Source organism: Staurois parvus, unplaced genomic scaffold, assembly GCF_062004578.1.
Source record: "Staurois parvus isolate SC_StPar_1 unplaced genomic scaffold, SC_StPar_1.0 ptg000086l, whole genome shotgun sequence".
In the NCBI taxonomy this organism is placed as follows: domain Eukaryota; kingdom Metazoa; phylum Chordata; class Amphibia; order Anura; family Ranidae; genus Staurois; species Staurois parvus.
Window position 1 is genome coordinate 11,497,806 of NW_028317882.1, and position 17,922 is coordinate 11,515,727.

At 42.6% G+C, this 17,922-nt stretch overlaps 2 protein-coding genes across 2 annotated transcripts in view; both read left to right on the plus strand.

The window, feature by feature from the left end:
• Positions 1-17,922, plus strand: part of DAPK3 (death associated protein kinase 3) — a 36,782-nt gene that overhangs the window by 8,825 nt on the left and 10,035 nt on the right. The window contains exons 2-5 of the mRNA XM_089670064.1: positions 5,350-5,710; positions 9,520-9,649; positions 11,370-11,418; positions 14,413-14,439. Of these exons, the coding sequence (XP_089526190.1) occupies positions 5,350-5,710; positions 9,520-9,649; positions 11,370-11,418; positions 14,413-14,439 (567 nt within the window). The remainder of the gene's footprint in view (positions 1-5,349; positions 5,711-9,519; positions 9,650-11,369; positions 11,419-14,412; positions 14,440-17,922) is intronic.
• LOC149468528 (uncharacterized) lies at positions 780-3,186 on the plus strand. Its single transcript, XM_089670116.1, has 2 exons — positions 780-1,104; positions 2,171-3,186. The coding sequence occupies exons 1-2, from the start codon at positions 780-782 to the stop codon at positions 2,752-2,754; spliced, it is 909 nt and encodes a 302-aa protein (XP_089526242.1). The 3' UTR covers positions 2,755-3,186.

Consider the following 17,922-nt stretch of genomic DNA (forward strand, 5'->3'; position numbering starts at 1 on the left):
GATCTCCCCAGGGACCGCAGGAAGTCTCAGGCGTTATGCGGTCTTATAGGGGAATTGGTGGACCAGAGAGTTCTGGTGCAGGTGCCTCAGAACGAGCGGGGTTCAGGGTGTTACTCACACGTCTTTGTGGTGGGAAAGCCTTCAGGAAAATTCAGGTTAATCCTGAATCTTCGCTCCCTAAATCAGGCCCTAACATACAAACGCTTCAGAATGGAATCGATATATTCGGTAAAGAATATCCTGTTCCGGGGGTGCTTCATGGCCACAGTGGACTTGAGAGATGCTTATTTTCACATTCCCATCCACCAGGCAAGTCAGAAGTTCCTGAGGTTGGCCATAAGGATGGGGTCGCAGACCTTCCATTGGCAGTTTCGGGCCTTGCCCTTCAGTCTAGCATCAGCTCCCAGGATCTTTACAAAGGTTTTAGCAGAAACTTTGGTTCCCCTGAGGCTGAGATCAATCTTGGTGGTTCCTTACCTGGACGACTTGCTTTTGGTGGCCGGGTCTCGGCAACAGTTGCTCGAGCACCTAGCAGTAGTCCAGAATCTCCTGCAGGGTCTGGGCTGGCTTATTAACAGGGAAAAGTCGTCTCTGGTACCTGCACAGAGGGTGGTTTACCTAGGGTACGAGATCTCTTCTGTAGAGGAAAAAATTTTTCTGCCACGGGAAAAGTTCGAGAAGATGAATCGGGTGTTAGGGTTGCAGTGCAACCTGCCTGTTTTGGTGAGGGGGGTCGCAGGGGCAGTGGGTCTTATGACATCCTGCTTTCCGGCGGTTCCATGGGCGAGATTTCACCAGAGACCGCTCCAGGCCTTCTTGTTAAAGGAATGGGACGGAAATGTCTCAGAGCTGGAGCGGCAGGTCCGGCTTCCGTCCAGAGTCAAGAGATCTCTGTGGTGGTGGCAAACGGAGAGAAACTTGACCAGGGGTCTGGATTGGAGGCCATCGGATCCACTCATTGTAACCACAGACGCCAGCAGTTTTGGTTGGGGGGCTCATCTACAAGGGAGAACGGCCCAGGTGAGGTGGTCCCAGGAGGACTCCTTAAAGCCCTCAAATCAGCGGGAGCTGTTGGCGGTCGGGAAAGCCTTGGAGGTTTTTCAGGTAGGCTTGAGGGGCCTTCATGTACAGGTTCGTTCAGACAACATGGCAACGGTAGCTTATGTGAACAAACGGGGGGACAAGGAGTCCTTCGCTGCAGAGGATCGCGGGCGATATTCTGACCTGGGCAGAACAGAATCTGCGTTCAATTTCGGCGGTACACTTAAAGGGTTCTCACAATTCGCTTGCGGATTTCCTGAGCCGACGGCCACTCTCCCACGACGATTGGTCACTCAACCAAGAGGTGTTTCAGGAGTTGGTGTCCAGGTGGGGGAAACCGGAGGTGGATCTTTTTGCGTCACGGGAGAACAGGAAGGTCGACCAGTTCTTTACCCTAAACTCGCGAGAGCAGAGCTTGGGGATAGACGCTCTGTCGACCACCTGGAATTTCAGGCTGGCCTATGCGTTCCCTCCAATCAGGCTGATTCCGGCGGTCCTGCAAAAATGTTTAGAGGAAAGGTCGGATCTACTCTTGATCGCTCCTTTTTGGCCGAGAAGGCCATGGTTTTCCCTACTGAACAGGCTGGCATCAGCTTGCCCGTATCCCTTGCCAGAAAGGGCAGATCTGATTGCGCAGGGTCCGCTTTTACATCCGCGAGTCAAGACGTTACGATTGACGGCCTGGTTCTTGAGGAACAGATCCTCAGAGCCAGGGGGTTCTCTGATCAGGTAATAAAGACTTTGGTGGGCTGTCGCAAGCCGGTAACCAGAGTCATTTATTCTAAGGTCTGGAAAAGATTTGCCTCGTGGTGTTCGGACCGACCAGGGCCCCTGGACATTCCGATGGTTTTGGACTTTTTTCAGGAGGGGGCAGATAGAGGACTCTCGATCAGCACCTTGAAAGTACAGGCTTCTGCTTTGAGTATTTTTTTGCAGTGCTCTTTGCAACAAAATCCCTTTGTAGTTGATTTTTTTTAGATCTCTCTCTCCAGGGCTAGGCCTGCTAAGGTGGGAGGTTGTCCGAGTTGGGATCTGTCTCTGGTCCTAAGGGCTTTGGTTCGAGAAACTTTTGAGCCTTTAGAGGTGTCAGCTTTCAAGTTTTTGACCTTAAAGATAGTTTTTTTGGTAGCAATCACATCGGCCCGTAGGGTGAGTGAGCTACAGGCGCTCTCAATTAGGGAGCCTTACTTGACCATTCTTAAGGACAGGGTGGTGCTTAGGACTGATCCGGGATTCCTTCCTAAAGTATCCTCCTCTTTTCACAGGTCGCAGGATATTGTTCTGCCGACCTTTTGTTCTTCCTCTGAAGGTAAAGAGGAAGAAAGCCTAGGTTTGCTGGATGTAAAGAGGAGTCTTATAATTTATTTAGACAGGTCCAGGGAATTTAGGAAATCGGATTCCCTTTTTGTGTTGTTTTCAGGGCAGAGAAAGGGGTTAGCAGCATCTAAAGCCACGATAGGCAGGTGGATTAGGCTGGCTATTGGGGAATCTTACAAGGTCTTGGGGATTCCGCCTCCTTTTGTTAAGGCCCACTCAACTAGATCCTTGGCAGCGTCCTGGGCGGAGAGGGCCGGGGCTTCGCCGGAGGAAATCTGTAAGGCAGCCACTTGGTCGAGGTTTTCCACCTTCGTGAAGCATTATCGCTTGGATATCCTGTCAGATAAGGAACAGGCGTTCGGACGCAAGGTCCTCCAGGCGGTGGACCCACCCTAAGGGGGTAAGTTCTCGTTTATCGTCTCAGATGGCTGTCCTGGAAGACGTAGGGAGAAAACCAGAGTTAGACTTACCGGTAACTCCTTTTCTACGAGTCTTCCAGGACAGCCGGTAATTCCCACCCTTCTAATGTACAACCGAGAGAGTTAAGGTTGACTGCATGAAAATTGTATTTACCTATATTTGTGTCTTTCAGTGGCTTCCGCTAGTTCTCTTTTAATAACTGGATGTGAGGCCCGGAGGCCCGCCTTTTAAAGGCATGGGGGATGGTGTGTTTCCTGATCCGGAGGGAGGAGCCCAAGGTCTCAGATGGCTGTCCTGGAAGACTCGTAGAAAAGGAGTTACCGGTAAGTCTAACTCTGGTTTTCTCACAGAGCACTAATTGTTAGGTATAATAGGCACTTTAGTATTTATTTATTGATAATTATTTTATAGCGCTTCACTAAATTGTTAACACATTTGATCACCAGATTGCTCATGCGTTTTTATCACATGCATGTTTTTTCCACTTCAGTTGAGCACTATTGTTCGCTTATGAACTGTCCTGAGAGGATTGATATTCTTCACTTTTTTTGATCACCAGCAAGGTCCACCTATCAAGCCATATTTATTCTTATAGGACTACTGAATAGTCATCACGCATTTATTAAGCTGTTATAGGATTTATCACCCACTAGGTTTCATGTTTACTATTATGAGCACGTGTTACATTTGCTGATATATAGTTTGTGTGCTTTGTATATATCATTGTGGTACGTTTATAGCGCTGCACCATATTTATTTCATATTAAGTAAAACTGCTTTTCCTGATCCCCTAGATGTAAATAGCATCTCCACTGCAAGGTAGGATTTTTACTTTCCTAGGAGTTCAACGTTAATGCATCCATGGTGTGAACAAACTCTCTGGAGCCATGCCAACCATTCCTTTATGCCTCGTAGCCACAGATGCACCCAAAGCCCCTGGGTCACAGCACAGATGCAGAAAGGTGTTTCAGGCAAGTGGGCCATCATCATTGTGGTGCCTGAAAACCATAGCTTACTTGGGGAGCAACAAAAAAGGTATATAAAAGTTCATGGTATTGTGAATTAAAAGGAATCAGAAGTCACTTCAGTAAATCCATGCAAAGCAATGAAGACTTCTTAAAGCGATATGAAAGTCTAACTGGAAAAGAAAAAACATTTTACACATTGTGTATAATCTGTCTCCTTGAATGTTTTTATGTGTTTTTCTTGCGGTTGTTCCCACAGCCACTGTCTCCGCCTATGTTTGTAGGGGTCTCCTTCAGGTAGCTGCTGCTAAAGGAGACACCAGCGCGTTCTCTTCATGCCAGGGCTGTGTGCGTCCAGTGTTTAGCAAGCCACTCTCCTGCTCCATCCTCCCAGCTCCTGACAGTGAGTTGCAGGAGCCAATCACTAGCCAAACTTCACCTCTCCCCTCTACTGCCAGGAAGTTTGTGGAGGGGTGTGGCTTGTTAGAAGACCTTGCAGCTTTGAGAGGGACACCAGGTAAGTGTTTGGAGATGGGGTAGGACAAGTACTGGAGCATTATTTTACCTTTTCAATGTATTAATGGAAAAAAGTGATTGTAAAGCTTGATTTTTTTTTTTTTTTTCTACAATAACAAACATTCTATACTTACCTATAGGGTCCCCTGCTGGTGCTCCTGGCTCCTCCTGCCTTCTGAGTGCCCGCATAACAAGCAGCTTGCTATGGGGGCACACATGCTGCCTCAATCCCGAGCCTTACTGTGTGCATCTACTGACAAACAAACTGCAGCTCGTCCCCACCCTGGTCTTTGTTTACAGGTTTTCAATGACATTATTTCACACTGGAAATGCCCATGTGCTTGAAATGTCACAAAATATTGAAAAAAATTTAAAATGTTATTGCATAGAATTAAAAATTGAAACCTATTTTCACCTTCTATAAGGGAATAAAGGGCATGTGTTACTTTAAGCCGTGTTTACTAACCCAGGTCAAATCAGACCATAAATTGTTTTTAGGGGTATATGTCTGTATTAGCGTAAATGTTAATAAAAGTGAGTTTAAAAAAAAAATTGTGATGTGAAAAACAGTAGTGTACCTATCATCATAGTTGCAAGTCCTCATGCGCACTTGACATTTTACAGCTACTGTTTTTGGCTTTTGACATTTTTTCTCCAGCCAGTAAACTCCCCATGCATGTTATCCTATGTGTCCATGCATACATAGACTGTAATAAATTTTTTTGGCTGGGAAAAAAAACCCAGGACTAGCTGTAATAATGCTCTAACGCTGAACTCCCCCCAAAAAAATTTTTGGGGTCAAAAATCGCTGCTAAATGCTAGTGCAAAAACGCTAAAAAAAAGCTGAAAACCTTGCGTTTTTAATGTGACTTTATACAGCTAACGTTACAAACGTTATGAAAACGTCCAGTGTGCATGAGGACTAAATCACAAGTCAAAATTTAGTGAGCCTCTGAAGGATACAGCACTGTATGTGCATGGGAGCTGCATGCCTGGTTGGCCACCCTCGTATTTTTTCTTGCTTTGTTTGTCCCAGTTTCCTGTCCTTTTTAGGAGCCAAAATAATAAATGCATTTTTATTTCATTTCAGTGGCCAATTTGCTATTGTACGGAAGTGTCGGGAACGTGCGACAGGAATAGAATATGCAGCCAAGTTTATTAAGAAGCGTCGTTTGTCATCCAGCCGCAGAGGTGTGAGTCGGGAGGAGATTGAGAGAGAGGTGGACATCTTAAAAGAAATTCAGCATCCAAACATCATCACGCTGCATGATGTGTTTGAGAATCGCACTGATGTGATTTTGATATTGGAGTTAGTATCAGGAGGAGAACTCTTTGACTTCTTAGCACAAAAGGAAAGCTTGAGTGAAGAAGAAGCCACTATGTTTTTAAAACAAATCCTTGATGGGGTCCACTACTTGCATCACAAGAGCATTGCCCATTTTGACCTCAAGGTATTTATGTGCAAAAATGTGTTTATGTTGTATGTGTCAGTCACAATTAATCTAGATTGATATGCTAGGATGTTTATTTCATTGCAATGCCTGAAATGGTAAACATGAGCATTGCATCGATGTGCTCTTTTTGACAGCAGGAGCAAAAAAACCTTTTTTTCTTTTCTTAATGCATGCTGCGTGTGGCTCTGTGTTGTAATGCATTGCAGCATGTTGCGCTGTGTTTAAATGCAGCATGTTTCACCTCTACCTAGAACACATCAGCAGCACATTGGTGTGAACTGCGCCCTTTGGAAACAATGGATTCCTGTTTGTCCTTGTGTTGGGCCTGCCTTGAGCGGGCAACCGAATGCCAGTGGTGTGATTGGACCCTTAACGGATGTTTTCAAATCTGCCTATTCAGACTACAGATAGAGAAGATAAGTTGTCAAAACTAAAGCAACACAAGCAGATTGGGTGTTAAAAATGATTTTCTGCTTTACTATCACTTTTTAAATAGTTTGTTTGGGCCAAGCTGGAGAAACTATCTATTTCCTAAATTAACAGGTGCGCCCACTGGACGTGCTTTTTAAACTGTATGTAGCCTCAGCTACATACAGTATACAGCACTGTATTCGGCTTTGGGACAAGAACCTGGAACAAAATTAAAATAATATTAGAGGCAGATTTTTTTTTTTGTTTAAAAATAACAAATATGTCATACTTACCTGCTCTGTGTTGTGGTTTTGCACAGAACAACCCTAATCCTCCTCTTCTCAGGTTATTTATTCTCAAATCTGCACTACAAAATAAAATATGGAATCTAAATGCGTTGCTTAAGATTTCACTTAATTATATAATGTCAGAATGCTCAGGACAGACTTGACACAGGCTAGAGAAATCCCAGAATTTTCTTGTTGGTATGAGAAATCACAAGTAGCCATTGGGTCAAAACGTCTAAGAAGAACTGTCATCAGATTTTGAAAACCTTGTAGGTCATATTTACACAGGCAATGGAGGTTGGATAGTTTGCTGCATTCAGAGGTGGCTAATTGCCCCCTTTGGACAGAACTACAGTCTGTGTTATGGCCGTATACAAACTGGCTGAGTTAGCTGCAGTCAGATTGTGTGCAGTCAGAAATTCCAACCCTGAACGCACACTGGCTGCATCCATGGTTGATGGGAAGCTCTGTTCACGTGTAACCACTTTGATGAGTGGTTACATGCAAAGAGTAGCAACACCAACCATTGATTTACAGATTTGAAAGTAGCCACTGACAGGTGCTACTGTTCACACACTGTGTGTGTATGCAACTTGTGGAACTTTTAGGTTCTGCTTATTCTTGTCAGTAGCTGCCACTAGCCATCCGTGCAAACATATACTCATGTTGATATCAGTGTAAGCCGTTTTTTCACTGGTTTCACTAAACTGCTTTTTGGTTTTGCATTGGAATAACTGGCTCCTATATTCTACTTTTTCTCACAGAGGGTAAAGGCATACCATTTATTTTCAACATTCTTCACACCATATTGACTACAGCCTAAGCATTTCTGCCTTGCATTTTATGTCATGTTCATGCATGCTTTGTAACATTTTAAGTTAGTGTTGTTTACAAACTTATGTTAGAAATATAATTCAGCTCTATTGCTCTTCATACAATTAATCTGGCCATAGATTAGTGGCGTCCCTAGGGGGGAGCATGCCGCACCGGGTGACACCATCACAGGTGTGCAGGAGCAGGATGCCAGCAGAGCTTCTGGGCTCTGTGAAGGTCCTGGCCAGTTATTGGGGTGATCCCGGGTTCCCGGCACAGTGACAGCTGCCCCCAGTGTAGCGGTAAATTGAGTATCCTGGACCCGTGAAGATATGTATCACCTGAAGCAACTGCGCATGTACCGGTTTCAGACCGAAGAAGCCGATCTCCGACTTTAGCACAGAGCTGCCACAGTTAACCCCTTACAGGCTGCAACCCGTTGAAGCTGATCCTGCCAATCACTATGGGTTGCAAGATCAGTTAACCCTGTATAGGTTAAATGTTCTAAAGTCGGAGATTGGCTTTTTCAGCTTGAAACCGGCACATGCGCAGTTGCTTCAGGGGATACATATCTTCACAGGTCGGGATACTCATTTTACCGCTACACCTGCATCGCTCCTTCCTCTGTGGAGGGGTGACACCACGCGTTACCGCACCGGGTGACACCAACCCTAGGGATGTCTCTGCTATAGATGGATCAAACCATGGCCAGTTAAGCAGGAACTGGCCAGGGTTCGATCCATCTATGGGCAAACTGTACTGACGTCAATTCATTAATCGATTTCAGTACAATTAGCCTGTCGGATTTTATACATTCAAACAGAATGGTGCTGCGGGAGGGATTCCTCCATCAACACTGACTATGTTGATGGGGGGAATCGAGCTATCATCTATGGCTTGCCTTAAGCTGCATAGTGGTAATTTAATATGGCCTCTGTAGCAGTCAAAGCCAGTTTGTCTTTTACAAAAGGCTAGTTATAACACTTTAAGATTTCTCTTGTTAAGCCCACAGGGGAATTGAATAAATTCTCCCATTCATGTATTCTGACAACCACTGCTCTTCTAACTGGCAGAATTCCTAAACCGTGACTGCTTCTGATTGACAGCAGTCATTGTTTGGCTGAGAATTTTTTTTTGGTGCCGAGAGGGACAGCCATGCCTTGAATTTTGGATGATTAAGCAGTAATCGGATGCAATTTAAACTGTATGGCCAGCATAAGGTGCCTTCAGCATCCACTTCAGTTATAGTAAATATTAGATGCTCACCCTCTCTCAAAGCATTTAAGGACACTTCTGTTGCAGTTTCTAGATACAGGGTGTGACTAAAATCATAAAAACACCTAACATTAATGTCCAAGGCTTAATAATAAATAGGACCACACATTGTCTTTTGAACAGCTTTATTAGTGTATATTGTATTGTTATACAAGACTTGTACTGTGGGTAATTAGATTACGCACCATTCTTCAAACAAAAAAGCCTTGAAGGTGATCGAAGGAAAAGGCTTACTCTTTGTTGTATTATTGATGATTACCCATAAAGAATCAAAGCTGGTAATTGGGGAGAACGTGAGAGATATTAAACTTCAATTTGGTGTCTATTAAACCACTCTAGCTGTGTGATCGGGGCATTTTTCTACTGAAGATATGAGAATTATATAGAAACATGAAGAAAAAAATGTTTTCAACGCTGGGTACAATAGGGACTGTAACTGTTTTGTAGTCATCAGATTCAAAAGAATTTTGATTGCTGACTTTAGCATTCTGTGCCCTCATCACCCCGTAACAGTTGGCATCAGCATAGTAGGTTAAGGGCATTCTTTGGCTTTCTTCAAGAGTAGGAAATCTGGTAAAAGATGACTCGTGGGGCTAATTCCTTGCATGCGCACAAATAAAACAGCTTCCCTGCAGTAAAGCTATCCTTGCGAAGCCCATAGTGTAAAATAATAGAGTGCTCTGGTTATCTAACTATGGCAAATCTTGCCCTTAAATCACCCCCCCCCCCCATTTAGTGATGAGGCAGTTTTTCTTCTCTCTTATCACTAATTTAACCTACTAGGTTTTGGTGGGGAGTTGCATGGACATGGTTAAAGGGTGACAGACAGAGCTAAGGATGCTGCCCACTTCACTGTTGGTGCTGTTAGTCAAGTATTTCACAGCTTTGCAGAGTGAAGTAATGGTGTTTTATATGTCAAACTGCCTTTCATAAATAAGCAAATCTTTCAGGCTGTAAAATGTTGCTGTGACATTTTTTCTTTGGATTAATGAAAAAAAACCCTGCTCTTTTACACTACAGCCTGAAAACATTATGTTGCTGGACCAGAGCAGCCCAAACCCACGAATTAAACTCATAGATTTTGGAATTGCACACAAAATCCAAGCGGGAAATGAATTCAAAAATATATTTGGAACACCAGAATTTGTTGGTAAGTGACACATAAGATTTTGATTTATTACTGCCTGTTCACCATTTTCCCCATTTTTTTTTTTTTATGCAACATTGGGGGAAAGTTTAAAAGATAGAATTTGGAGCAGCTGTGTATGGCAACCAATTGGCTTCTAACTTCTACTTTGTCAGTTAAGCTTTGAAAAATGAAATCTAGAAGCTGATTGGTTGCCATACACAGCTTCTCCAGATCCTGACTGCTCCAGTCAACTCTCTGTTGTGTTAAAGGCAATGAAAGTAACCTAAAAGCTTTCTATTACGCATCATAGGGTGCATGCACCTATGTTTCAGCTCCCAACACTCCAGAAAGACTGGGCAGATACTGACTGATCTGCATTACAATAGGCATGCTTCTCAGATAACAGTACATGGGCCTAATGACTGGCACCAAGCACTTATGAGAGGCAGGAACATGTGTATTACAAAAAACAAGCATACTGGGTTTTTGTTAGGCATAATACTACATTATGGTGGTGGTAGTGATGGGGGTGGGGTAGATGTTGGCAAAGTAGAAGCAGGTGACTTATGGGACCCACTGATGTTACATTACCTACTTACATTTAAACCCAAATCCACACACACTCTTTGCCGCCAACATTAATATCACTAGATTATGGAACACAAACAATACCCCCTCAATCACTTCACTAATTACAGACCTTAACACTCAATGTCAAATGGAAAAATTATCCGCAATTGGAAAAATTATCCGCAATTAACACTTCTTCCGATCACAAATTCAATTCAATATCCAATAGACCCGATGGCTAAATCACCCAAAATGCTCAGTACAACCCTGATGAAATTTCATGAGATGAAATCGCACCCCATACCAAAACTGGTATCCCCTCAAATACCCAGTTACATCCCTTCTCCCATCAATCCTATCCTCCCTTACCTCTCCACCAAAAGCCCCTTAGCACCCCAAACTCATCACCAAGGTTCATCAATTGCACACGAATACCTCTGATGATATTGCTAAACAAGACCAACACCTCATCCGTCCAACGGGCGGAACTACAACATATCTCTTGTCCCTCTTTCTTTTTTTTTCCTGGTTATCTCTGGAAAACTTAATAAAAATATTGAAACATAAACTCAAATCCAGGCTAATCACTTTTCACCAAAAGATGTTCTCTGATCAAAAGATAGCAGAAGAATATGTAATATCAAAAATGTATGTCATCCTGTCATGATAAAAATATTAGAGCTGTGTCAGTGAGCTGACAGAACTGGAATTTACACATTTCTTTCTGGTCATTGACTCACTAGGTAGTAAAGCAAGGGTCAGGATGAAAGCACTGTAGCCTGCACCTTTTAAAAAAAACATAATCTTTAATGGCAGTTCTGTTATTCTCAGAAATGCAGTTAAAAGTATTGTGGCTTGATCTAAAAGTGCAGGACCTCAACAGTTCAGGTGTGTGTACCGCAAACAATAGTTTAGAACAGTGGTCATCAACTTGTGAGCTAAAGGGGGCCTCAAATGTGCCCCTTGTCATCACCGAAGGGCCTCATGTAAAGTTCAATATACAGTTAGGTCCGTATATATGAGATACTGGCTCTTTCGGAGGTGTTTCCTAGTTTATAATGGCCATCCTATCCTGCTCAACATGTTTGAATGAAGAAATTACATTGTTTTATTTTTTTGTATTGTTATGTGTGGAATTTGTTCTAATGTTAAAATTTTCTCCTTTTCATAGCTCCTGAGATAGTAAATTATGAACCTCTCGGTCTAGAGGCAGATATGTGGTAAGAAATGTTGGTGATTTTGTGACTTTTCGCATATGTTAATACATAATATTGTAATGCAGCAGTCCACACTCTTCTTTGTTTAAAGGGTTTAAAGTATGCTTATCAGAACTTTACATAATATATTTTTATCCCCACATTTGCCTGAATTATTAAGATCACTGTTAACTTGCTTGCATTGCTGCAGTGAAAATTCTGTATTTATTCTGCTGCCCTGTATCTTGGTGTACATACAAATCAAATCTTGAATAAACTGAAAACTCATGCAAAAAAAAAGTTTTTATTTCAGTGGACTTTGAGACATTTTGCCGTCCTATAATTATGTTAAAAAACAATACAGAAAGTAAAGTGGCAGTTTAGTTTCCCCTTAGTTTAAGGTAGAAATTGAGATAAATGAAATATTAACATCACAGTAGTTGTTTACAAGCAAATAAGGTTGTGGCAGCAGAAGTTAAAATCCCTTTATAGAAAGGTAGTTAATGAAATAATACTTTTAACCCCCCCACCCCCACCCCCACCCCCAGTCTGTAGCAATGGGGGGGGGGGGGGGTAGGGGGGCAGCAGTCACTGCAAAGCTGTCATTGACAACACACCCATGTCTCTAATACATGCTCAGTCTCCAAACCCAAATCCTCTGCAAGCACAGCAGAAGCAATCCACAGTCTTGGATTTATGAGATGGCACAGTACTCACTTCCCCACATGTGCTATGTTGTCAGGAATATGGCAGTAAGATCCCATGCATGCACAGGACAGACTGGTGTGAAAGGTAGCTCCCACTCATGTGTGGAATCTCTCCACCATATTGCCATGCTCATATACCAGAGAGTGCATTTTGTTAGTGATCCAGTAAGATGGCGGTGAAACTCAGAAACTGGAAACTACTGTACATGCGTGGGTTACTGCGCCTTGTTACCGGTGACAGTTTGATTCCAGGCATGTTCTGCTTCCTATATCAGGGACCAGATGCTACTGTGCGTGTGTATGTTACCGGTGCTATCTTACTGACAAGCTTTTGTTTCTTGACATGTGCAGTGAGGGACTTTCCCTTCTTCCTACTATCACCACTTCACCTGTATGCCCCCTCCCCTTGATAATAAGCACACCTGCATGGCTCCCCTTGCCACTGCCATATCTGCCCACTCACTTCCTTCCCACTCTGAGCCTGCAACCCCACCCCCCTAACTACAGTGCATGAGCCCTCCTCATCCCACCCACACATACGTGCTTGCACACCCTCTCTCCACTGTACCTGCATGCCCACTCCTCCCACTCTCTCCAGCACAAATTCATAGGAACAAATACAAAATGTTCTATGTATGATGACAGTGCAGAGCAAGCAACCCCCTGTTGTCAGTGTGCTGCGTGGAAGCCAATCATAAAGGACCTGGATGACTGATGTGATCACACTGGTAGCTCTGTCTACTACGCTGTTTGTCAGCTTCCATTGTGGCCCTTCAGGTATGAGATATGCATACTCACATTGTGTCAGGCTGGCCCAATAGAAGTTTGCAATAAAAATCATACCTGGAGCTCAGCTTTACATTGACTGGTAAAATGACACTACAGCTACTGAAAAAAGGTGAAAATATATACATTTATTACAGAAAAAGCTTTGTTATCCTTTCAGGGCTAAAACAAGGACAATTTTTTCCAGAAACCTTAAAGTGTTACTAAACCCACAACAGTATATGCAGTAAAGCATGCTTGTTATACTCACTGTGGAAACTAGGGGGTTAATCCTCTGCATTATTTAAAAATGCTGTTTGATCCTGACTTATCTGATTCTCCCCTTCCAGAGTCTCCCTCTTGTCTCCTGATGATAAGACATATCATGGAGACACTCTTCATATGCTCAGTTTGGTGTGTATTGCTAGAGAGTTTTTTCTTCTTGAGAGAGTTCATGTGATCAGCAAAAGGCCAATTAGCACTGTCCAGACTGAGGTCAGGGGTCCTGCATCTTCCTAGAGCAAAATGAAAACTCCTCCTACAAACTTTAACATGTCTCTGCTGAACACTGATGCAAGATTCCTGCCCTGCCTTAAAAAATCAAGAAAATGCGTTTTTTGCCTTTTTCTAATTGGTTCCACCTTGATAACATGCAAAATCTCACAGGTGAACCTGTGACCAGGCTATGTGAGGCTGTCTCTGTTTTAATTTGTTTTCAGCAATTTGAAAACCTGCGAATTGTTTACTGCATTCCTTCTGTGTTTACTATATTGCAGATACCCCAAATTCTCTATTCCTATGTACAGAAAATGATGTCTGTACTTATATTTTTAGATCTATTCTTCTGTAAACCACATGCCCCAAATTCTGAGCTAGCAAACTTAGTGTTAGTAAACCCACAACAGTAAAGTCAGTCTGTATATGCAGTAAAGCATGCTTGATACACTCACTGTGGAAGCTGAGGGGTTAATCCTCTGCATTGTGTAAAAATGCTGTTTGCTCCTGACTTCTCTGATCCTCCCCTTCTTCCAGTGCCCCCCTCTTATCTCCTGATAAGACATATCGTGTGGAGTCACTCTGCACATGCTCAGTTTGGTGTGTATTGCTAGAGAGGTTATTTTTTTTTCTTGGGAGAGTGCATGTGATCACCACAGCGCCAGTCAGCCAGCACTGTCCATACAGAGGTCAGGGGACCTGCATCCTCCTAGAGCAAAATGAAAAATCCTCCTACAAGCTTTAACATGTGCTCTGCTGGACACTGATTGAAGTCACAAGAATGCTCTATCTGCTAATGAGAAAAGGTATTTAGCAGTTTAAATTTACTAAAATAATTCCACTTCCATATTCTGTGTACTATGGGAGACCATATTAGTAAATGCAGGGTCCTGGGTTTAGTAACACTTTAAATAAATTTTTACCTCATGTAGAAACAACATTTTGGATCAAATTCTTCTTTTTTTTTTGTAAGGTGAAATACTTGACTGTATGCATAGACTCACTGCAAATTGGTATCCTGCTGACCTAACCTATGTCTTTGTTCCCACAGGAGCATTGGAGTTATTACTTACATCCTGTGAGTATTTGCTGACTATAGTGATACAAAACCGTAATATCTTTTTTTCTATTGCAACGTATCTCGGGTTTATTAGTTCATGTGCCCCTTAAAGCTGTCTTTTCATGCAGATGTAAAACACACAAGTGAATGCAGTGTTGAGGTCAGAAAATGTGCATCTTTTTACCTGCATCCACTGTGTAAGTACCCAAATTTGAAGTGATGTCTGTCTCCTGTACAGCAGCACTCAGACTGGGTGAAATAGAGGCAGCAATGTGACCCATTCTGGTGAATGTCATGCAAATATGCTGACAGGAGCAGAGAGATGAGCTAATCCATCTTCTGGTGCTCCTTTACTGCTCAATACTACAGACTGCAGCAGTAAGTTGTCAGCTGTAAGTTCCCTAATAGAAATGCAAATTCTTTGGCAGGTAAAACAGCCCCCCATTTGTATTTCATCTGTGTACTTAGATGTTTACACCTCAGGTGTAATAAAAGCCAAAGTTTTCTAGTTACATACGGGTGTTGCATAGGCCACTGTGTCTCAAGTACCCCACTGACATGCAGGTATTTACTCCTAGCATCCCTTAATTGTGGTTTAAAATGTTTTCCAAACTATCCCTTGTCAAAACTCTATCCTATAATGTATACATTAGTTATCAGGTAACCCCTGAAGTATATGCAGCATTGGATGAGAAACTGTGTTCTAGACAGCCATCTTCAAGTTTGGAACTCTTTAGCCAAAGGATTAGGAATTAAAACCAAGTACTCAACAAATTATTCAAGTCAGACTATGTTCAAAGGTTTTGAACAGAGATAGGAAGGACATGTTTTTGCTAATAATAAGTAATACAGTAAAACAACACTCCAAACTGAAATCTAGAGCAGTTCTTTGAAAATCATGAGATCATAAATATTGCTTTCTAGCTTGTGCTGATCTTAGATAGATATACAAATATAGTATACTCAAGGGCAATATAATTGGGTCATTATTTTAGTGTGCTTGAAAAATCTGTCTCAACCCAATTAGTTGAGATTGAATGGCATATTTTGTCATAGACACAAGTCCTATGCTTGGTGTCTTGCAATTCATTTCAGTAGTACTGAAGCAATTTTTGGTGTAAATTGCACTACAATTAATATCGATATTGATGCAGCAAATATTATGCAAGGCAAACTGCTCAGAAGTTGTGTATGTTAAGCCAACGTTTTTTAGATAGAGTGGAGGTAGACTTAGAACTGCTTTTCCAGGCTGTGTTAGATAGATTTAAACTCACTTCCTGTCCTGCTGGCAATGGTTCCCCAGGCTGGAAGTAAAGATCTGCAACAGGACATAGAAATACAAACCTTACAGGATTTCTAGCCTTTACTTGCTCCACTAAAGAGAAGATTTCTGTCTGTGTTGTTGGATAGATTTTCTCACCTCCCATCTGGTACAGTAACATGTTAAAATGCATATTTTAAGCCAGAATTTTATTTAAAATTCCAAAATATTATATATTTTTTTTAAGGCAATGACCCTGTAGAATAAAATAGTGGCAGTTGCAATGTCACATGTACTGCTTATGAAATCTATATTTTCAGTACAGCACACATTCAAAGCAATTTTTGTGCACACAAACATAATGAAGCTGAAAGTGGAGTTCCACTCAGTCTATCAAAAAATAAAAGTCAGCAGCTACAAAAACTGTACCTGTCCCTCGTTCTCTGGGTGTGTCCCCCGCATCTCGTTTCACCGGCCATCCTGTATTCCAGGAGGCCGGCATCTTCAGTGTGGGTACCTGGATGTGATAGCTTCCGGCTTCGTCCCCACTGCGCATGCGCAAGTAGCACTGCGCTTCGTGAATGGCCCTGTAGTCTTCTGGGACCTGTCACGTGTCCCAAAAGACTACAGGGAGGGAGGTCACTTTCTGCTTCCGTTAGGCAATCGCAGTGGGAGCGGGTACCTGTCGAATTCAGGTACCCGCTCCCCAAAGGTGCCAATCCTTAATGGGGCGCAGGGAAGCAGTCCTTAAAGCGGAACTTCCCCTTTTGGGTGGAGCTCTGCTTGAAGTTGTGCCAAGCACGTTGATATCAGATGTGTTCATCTCCAAAATTGTGGTCACCCATGAAGCAGTGGATAAACTACAGTACCCAACATAGTCCATAGGCGACCCTTTAAAAGCATTTGCAGCTCATTAATTTAGAGGTAACAGTGAATGATGGCCTTAGAATTATTACTTTCATTCAGGTGTGCATGGCGATACCAGATATGTATGGAAATACTCATTACACCACACATATGTGAAACCAACGTACTCATAAGTGGGGGCAGAGGGTGCTTTTAAAATTTTGGGGGGGGGTGTTTATTTTATGAAACATATTTTTTTAAATATTGTTTTATTATTTTTTTTTTCTTTATCACAAGAGGTGGGGGGGATCATCATAATTCAAGATACAAGTTCTCTATTAGACCCCTAATGTCTCCTCTGCATTCTGTTGAAGTTGATAGAGCAAAGATTGTGTTCGGAAGATTGTGCTCGATCAGCTTGTTCCCTAGCCAGAGAGGTCAGGGTGAGAGCTCCCCAATCTGACACCCACCATGGAGGTCCAGGACATCCAGCTGCCCTAATCCCTTCTATCAGCCAACAGCCAAGAGTGAATATGTAAACTTATTCTCAGCTGCTATAGCAGCCAGGTACTGGTTTTCATGGTTGTGCTGCCAAAAGGGTCACAGAGCCACGTTAGAAAACATTTTGAGGATATTAAGTTTAAATGTGGCACCACTGAGGTCGCTACACACTTTTATTTTGCATCCAGTTCCCTTAATGCTCCGTTCACAATTAGGCATTCTGAATTGTGGGCTGAAATGCCGCGATTCTGCCCACGATTTCAAAACGTGCTGTTAAATTGTCAAATCAGCATGTTCAGGTGCAATCATTTCAATGGCACCTAAAAAAAATGTGGGGCGATTCTGCTGCGGTTGTCGTGCGACAAATCCACTGCAATAGCGCAAACCAAATCACGGTTCCAAAACTTCTTTTGGGCAACGCACACTGTGTGATTTGATTTGCGTGATTGCAGCGTGACAGTCGCGGCAGAATTGCCCTGTCTCGAATATATATTCAACCTGAGCAGGTGCGTCATAGCATTAGTTTGCCTGGGAAAGTGTTTGCAGACAGGAGATGCCAGAAAAAAACACCCTGAATGGATATGTGCCAAAGCAAACATTTTGTATTTATGGATTGCAGATAATCTATGTACAAAACGTTTTGACAGATAAATTCTAGAAGTGGTATGTGACTTTCAAGTAACAAATACCCTGCAGCAAGTAATCGGTGATGAATTTCTAACTTTGGAGTTCAAATCTCCATTTATATCATCTGGGGTTGCTTGAAGGGCACAAAAATAAGCTGAGGGCTCTGGCTTAAAGATTTCTCACCTGAGTAAGCTACATATTCACAGTCACTAACAAAAGTATTAATGCCAAGAAGGTCAGCATGACAGGCAGCATTTTCAGGAGAA